At 41.0% G+C, this 7,088-nt stretch overlaps 1 protein-coding gene across 1 annotated transcript; it reads right to left on the minus strand.

The window, feature by feature from the left end:
* Window positions 1–3,276: 3,276 nt before the first annotated feature.
* klf2b (Kruppel like factor 2b) lies at window positions 3,277–5,399 on the minus strand. Its single transcript, XM_026205508.1, has 3 exons — window positions 5,063–5,399; window positions 3,579–4,437; window positions 3,277–3,495 (listed from the first exon to the last, which is right to left on the minus strand). Exons 1-3 carry the CDS (start codon window positions 5,129–5,131, stop codon window positions 3,320–3,322), a joined length of 1,104 nt encoding a protein of 367 aa, XP_026061293.1. The 5' UTR covers window positions 5,132–5,399; the 3' UTR covers window positions 3,277–3,319.
* Window positions 5,400–7,088: the final 1,689 nt, after the last annotated feature.

Below are 7,088 nucleotides of genomic sequence, written 5' to 3' on the forward strand. Positions count from 1 at the left end.
CATTCATATTTAAATAAACATTAGATATGCATTCAGCAGATTTGTCAAAGAGGAAAAAAAAAAAAAGTATTGCATTGACAGTTTACCGTTTATCAGTTTATGCATCAACTGGAAATTGAACCCATGACCTTGATGTTGCAAGATCTACATGATATGAAATGCATTCATGCAACTTTCAATTGAAAGACAAATATGAAAAAAAGAAGCTGCAGTTTTCAAAATCAGTTGCCAAAACAATCAGGGTTTGAGCTGCATTCAGATCACAACTTCATATCTGCTTGTGTTATTGTTAGCAGCATCTGTACTCGGAGCTTAACCCTTTCTATGCATGCAATATCTAGCATATCTACTTTGAAATTAACCCTTTCTATGCATGCAATATCTAGCATATCTACTCGGAGCTTAACCCTTTCTATGCATGCAATATCTAGCATATCTACTCAGAGCTTAACCCTTTCTATGCATGCAATATCTAGCATATCTACTCGGAGCTTAACCCTTTCTGTGCATGCAATATCTAGCATATCTACTCGGAGCTTAACCCTTTCTGTGCATGCAATATCTAGCATATCTACTCGGAGCTTAACCCTTTCTGTGCATGCAATATCTAGCATATCTACTCGGAGCTTAACCCTTTCTATGCATGCAATATCTAGCATATCTACTCGTAGCTTAACTCTTTCTATGCATGCAATATCTAGCATATCTACTCGGAGCTTAACCCTTTCTATGCATGCAATATCTAGCATATCTACTCGGAGCTTAACCCTTTCTGTGCATGCAATATCTAGCATATCTACTCGGAGCTTAACCCTTTCTATGCATGCAATATCTAGCATATCTACTCGGAGCTTAACCCTTTCTGTGCATGCAATATCTAGCATATCTACTCGGAGCTTAACCCTTTCTGTGCATGCAATACCTAGCATGTGTTGTTAATGTTAATGATGGACGAGCTTCTATCAGACATTTGTCTTCTGCAAATGCTCTGTGAAGGGCTTCAGCAAATTGCTGAAAGATTGAGATCTAAGTGTGAAAATAATTTAACAGCTGCATGAATTTTAGCTTCGGTATGTTAATTACCCCCATTTGGAATAACAGGAAATTCCTCCAGGAGTTCGCTGAAAGAGCTGATTTTGAGATGGACAAATGAGACGGGCTCAGGTGACAGAAACACGAGGCTCTGGCTCTTTCCTCGTTTGTGTTTTTCTTGCACTCGATCGCTCACCTACTTAACCGTCCACACGTGCGCTTCGTTTAGAGGCCTTGCCAGACATTCTTGTCTAGTCTTTGGATTTAGTTGTGGTTTTAGTGCTGAGTGCTTAAATCATGGGGTCAGGAATTACTGACCAGCACAGGCTCTAAATTATAATATATTTACTCCTAGAGCCATGTGGAGTATGAATACTTGACCTTTCATTTCCATCTTTATATATCTTTCGTATGGAAGCCATTTCCACCATGGAATAATTGACACTTTTTATCTTCTTTTTAATGATTATCTCAATTATATATATGAATTCTGAGTTTATATCTCACAATTGACCTTTTATTTAAATTTGCATTTATTACTTTATAATATAGTTGTTTTAAGAGCAATTGTCAGTATTTCTCCTCTCTAATAGACAAGTTCTTGACTGTATAGACGGGGATCTTTATTTCTTCTTTGGAAGCTGTTGAATTGCATTAATTACAGTAAACAGTTCTTTATATTTGCTTTGCTTTGAAGAGGAACAAGAGAAGCTTGTTTTTTTCTGTTTATGTCAGATTGGTAGTAAAGTTACTATCATCAGCACACAAAAGTGAAATGAGATCTCTGCTTCACTTCACTGAGTCGCTAATAATAGTCAGGATCACATTTCTTCTTTTTGTCTCGAATTTGCATGAAAGGGAACTCTAGTGCTGTTTTCACACATTATTCACCAATGCAGAACAAGTTCAACTCTTGGAAAACAAAAGCAGTAAAGAATGCTTTATTTAGAGACGTTTTGACACTCAATAGGAATTCAATATAGTTTGCATGCACATATAATTGCATGCATATAAATCATATTTTTATATAGAGAATTTTTCAATGTTTGAAATTTTTTATTTGTTTATTATTTTTAGAATGATGCACCGGGGCATATCTAAAACATTTATAAAAATTTCCGTATTTATAAAATTATTAAATATACAAAGAAAACCATTTTTAGGTGTCGAAATAGTGCTTTATGTTTTAATTTGTATTTTTATTTTAATCTCAGAATGTTTTTCTAGTCCTTCTGGCCCAAGGCAAAATGAGCAGATGCTTAAGAAATATTTTAATAAAATATGCAAATGTTGCCTTTTATCTTTCATGTTGCACATCAAAGCGCCGCTGGAGTCTCTTTGATGTCCGTGTCTTCTCTGCGTCTCTGGAGTCTGGGATCTTCAGCTGAGAGCCGAGCGCCCCTCCGTCCAGACGGATCTAAATTCTCTCTCTGTAATTATGTAAATGTAGTGTTTGTATTTATAGGCAGAAGCCACAGGCTGCTGGCCTCGACCTGACGCAGCTGGAAAGCATCTTGGTCTAAACTATAATACCTGACTCTATGAGCGTGAGTGGGGGTTCAAGAATAGCACTCGTGCAACGTCCCTCGCTCGCCATAAACCTCTGCATTTTCCAGTAACTTCAGAAGAGCCCGTAATAAGAGACTAGCAACCCACATCCAATAGTTCAAACCCAGCATGACAGGCAATGACAAGAGACCCGATGCATATATATATATATATATTCAAATTTAGTTTAATATTTACAATAAATACAGTACTTACAATATAAAATGCATATAAAAACCCAGGACCTCAAGCCCTAGTGCATACGGCGAGACTGACCACTCAATGTGCATCAAGACGTTTGGAAAGAACTGCAAACACATAGTTTTTGTTGCATAGTAGCAAGGCAGTTTCAAGAGCAAAACATTGTCATTTTACACTTTTACATCAGAAAACTGGAGGTTTGCTAGTCGTCAGGCTTCGCACTCTTCGTGGCTTCAAAAAGGCACCGTTAAACCGATCAAACACAGATTCGTAGGACCAGCCCTTCAGGACACAAATCACCCATAAAAGGCTTTTAAAAAGAGCTCGATCTATGTAGTACCAGCTACTTGTTACAAATCTACACTCTTAAAAATAAAGAACTTTCAACATCAGTCGAACCTTTATACGTTCTTCGAAAAGTTATTTCACCGAATGCTTCTTTGTGAACTAAAATGGTTATTTCTGAAGCTTTATTTTTAAGAGTGCATGATGATATAAGTCTTTAAATAAGGCAGTTGTGTGGTTGTGGATCCAGGCTTCACAGGTGTCTCTTCATGTGCAGTGCCAGGTGGTCGGAGCGGGAGAATGCACGTTCACACAGGTGGCACTGGAACGGCCGGATCCCCGTGTGTTTGCGGAAATGACGCGTCAGCTCGTCGGAGCGGGCGAATTTCCATCCGCATCCCTCCCAGTTGCAGTGGTACGGCTTCTCACCTGATGATGCAAAGCCATGGGATTAGTTTTATTGGTTGCAAAACATGAATGCATGGTACAGACGAATTCAAACGTGTTCTTACCGGTGTGGGTTCGGTGATGCGCCTTCAAATGCGAGCTCTTGGTGTACGTCTTGCCGCAGCCGGCGTAGGTGCAGGTGTGTGTCGCCGTGCGCTTCCTCGGCCAGGTGCGTCGTCCCCGCTTGGGTTTGGACTCCATTAGATCCAGCGGAGAGGACGGAGGAGTCAGAAGAGCTCTTTGCATGTTGGGTTGCATGCCCATGGTGTCCTCGAACATGCCGAACTGGTGCCGTGTCGTGTACGGGATCTGCATTTGAGCGTAAGCTGCAGGCGAGTGATGGAAAGCCTGCGGAAATGCAGATGGGTGCAGATGGGAGTCATCCGGACTCAACGGAGGCGTCATATTCCCCATGGCCTGCGGAGAAACTGCCAGTCGGGGTTGCTCGAAAGACATCATGCATGAAACGTTGCCTTCTTGTTTGATTTTTTGGCAGCTCTGCGGCACCATGCCCATCACCGGCCCGTAACCGTCCATTGGTGGCTCCACTTTGATATCAATAAAGTCCTGTCGAGGGAACGAGTTGACGATGAATCTTCCCTGAATGGCGCCGTCGTAGGAGCTGTCCATGTCGGATCTCAGAAGCTCGGCCATGAGGCTGTTGGAGTACGGCGGAGGAGGAGCGCTGCATTGCTCCGGAGGAACATACGCTCCCGTCGAGTACATGCCGCAGGGCTCCGCGTGCGAGACGAACTCGGCTCCCACCTCTAGGGGTCCCGTTGTGTTGGCCAGGATAAACTCCAGGTCCAAATAATTACTCAGATCCTCCTCATCCTTGCGGCTACGACAAGAGTCCATGTGCTGTGCCACGTTGAGCGGAGGACAGCCGGCGCTCAGAGGTTTGTCCTCCACACACTTCCACCTCTGCAACACAATCAAAAGGCGCTCAGAGTTAAAACACTGTCAGATGCTTCTGCGTGACTCATTTTCAGAGCATTTCATGACTTCATTTAAGAAGTTTCAATAGATTTTGACATCTTAAGTTTACTGCGACTGTCCCCCAAGACTTCAAACCAACAAGTGAGAGTAAGGGAGAGTTTCAATTACAAGAAAACATGCAAAAAAATGTTTTTTTTATCTTTTTAAGAAATATATATATATATATATATAAATACATCTGTATCTTGTTTCATATACACAAAATAATTTTCGCTTAGAATTTTTTTTGTAGTGTTATATGTTATATGTAGTGTGTATATATATATATATATATATATATATATATATATATATATATACGAAACTAGATAGAAAAAAATGCATTTATGATGTTCTTACTCGCTTTCCGATGTGCATCTTCAATTTGTATTTTATCTAGTGCAAACAAGTGGCAAACAAATGTATTCGTTTAGTTAGATTGTTTTTCTCACTCTCGCGCAGTGTTTACGCGATCTGTTGTAACCACTTTTGAGGTTTGGTGTCCCGCATTACCCAAATTCACCCTCGTTTCACCATTTTACGAGTGCTAAAAAAAATGTCAAATACTTACATCCTCCCAGAGTTTCTCCTTCTGGTTTGCAAACGTCGAAATCGAAGGCAAAAGGCACGGTAAAGCCATTTCCAAGATGCGTGCTGCGTTGTATTTATCTTCTGTACTGTTGCACTTGCTCGTGGACAGATGTCAAACTGCGCTGCGCTTTTCCCTCGAGTGAACTCCCAAAGTCATGAACAAAGTGTGTCTGGCAGGAGCGACTCCTACCTAATAAATAAATTCTCCTGGACCAATTGTGTGTGCGGGGGAAACTGCGCTCAGCGTTCCTAAACACAGTCTGTATATAAGGCACCGTGCGCTCGCTCTACAGGTCTCCAGTCTCTCTGTGCCGGACAGCGCGCTCCGGCGCTTTTAAGCGCGTGATGACGCGCGCTCCCTCCCTTGCCCTCGCGGGGGCGCGGCCGAGAGGAGGCGGTCACTACAATCATCTGTGTAGTACACACACACACAAAACTGTTACCAAGGCGTTTCAACAAAAGCTCAAATTGATCCAAGTGTAATTCCAGTCTCCAAACAGCCTACATTCACCCATGCGTAATTTAGTCTCCAAATATATGCGCTTTCCAATGAAAGCAAGTGACTGCACAATGAGGTTACATTTAGACAAGTCAAATAAAGTTGTTTGTGCATGCTGATCTGGCAGTTTTCTGTAGAATAGATTAGTGGGTGATCCAAAAGTCACTACTTGTCCCTGTCATTACGTAAACATAGACTTAGGTGGGACACTATAAAAGGTAAATGAGGTGCACTCGATTACACATTTATTGCAAAGAAAGCCGTTTCAAGCAAAACCTTTGATGTAAAGAAGCGTGTGTGGTTGTAAAACTGAAGACTGAAGCCAGTATTGTGTTTGTTTGTGGTTAGTGGATGGTGGTGACAGTTAATGCGATTCTCTCCACCTGTGGTTCTGTGAACTTGACTTCATGCTTCTACTAAAAACCACCAAAACACACTGAGCAAAGATTAGTCCGCCTTGACCTCAGATAATGCCTGGCTGATAATGTTGTGGGGCTTTAAAGCCAAAGGTGGAGTGCAGATTAACACTTTGAAAACATCTGTCAGTCAATCAATGCCTAACATGCAAACAACTAGTCACGTGACAAGAAAAGCATAAAAAACATGGCTGTAAATTTTTTACATATCATAATGCACATTTGTTCAAATGGAATAGCACGCATACATATACATGTACATATGCGTGTGTATGTGAAAAAGAGAGACATGCATGGACAATATTTTGTAGATAATATATATATATACATTCATTAATTGATTTAGCATTTCCCCCCTCCGTTTTTTTACTCCGGTATTGCGTCTGACTCATCATGACAGGTGGCGTTTTACCGTGTTTACTGTAGCAAGAGGTTTGCATTGAGACATGTGCTGTGATGCACGCACGTAAAGCGTGATTCACTGCGCGCGCGCTCAGAGGCGCGCTCTCGTGATGATCGCGCGCGCAGCGGGACAGCAGGCGCCAGTCTCACCTGAGCTCTCAGATCTTCGCCTTACCTTTCTCCTCATTCAGGTGTAAATGGAGGGGATTAAATGGCTGGAATGCTGATGGTTGCTGGGAATTATTGGCTTTGCTTTAGCAGCCATTAGTGTCGTTAATGATCAATAAAGACACTGACGGGAAGAGAAAAACTGGACAGGTTAATTAGTTTAGGTCTGAAAAATACACAATTGGTGCATGAACTTTGCACTTTGGTTTCCCTTGTGCTACCATAGTGCACTGATATTTACCATGGTACTGGATGACTGAATATTTATATCCTGTGATACATGGTACTTGTTTACAACTATAACATTATACTATGGTCATATACAAAACATAGGCTGCTATATTGACATGCTGTGTCCAAAACCATTATCAAACATAGTATGATTTCTGTATCCATACACCATAATATTATTATGATAAATATAAAAAATGCATGATGTTACTGAGTTAACAATATTAAAAACCACAGTTTTACCATGATATTGTGTTGAAAAAGTGTTGTGATATTTTGTACTAATATAT

The sequence above is a fragment of the Carassius auratus genome, chromosome 27 (genome assembly GCF_003368295.1).
Source record: "Carassius auratus strain Wakin chromosome 27, ASM336829v1, whole genome shotgun sequence".
NCBI lineage: Eukaryota > Metazoa > Chordata > Actinopteri > Cypriniformes > Cyprinidae > Carassius > Carassius auratus.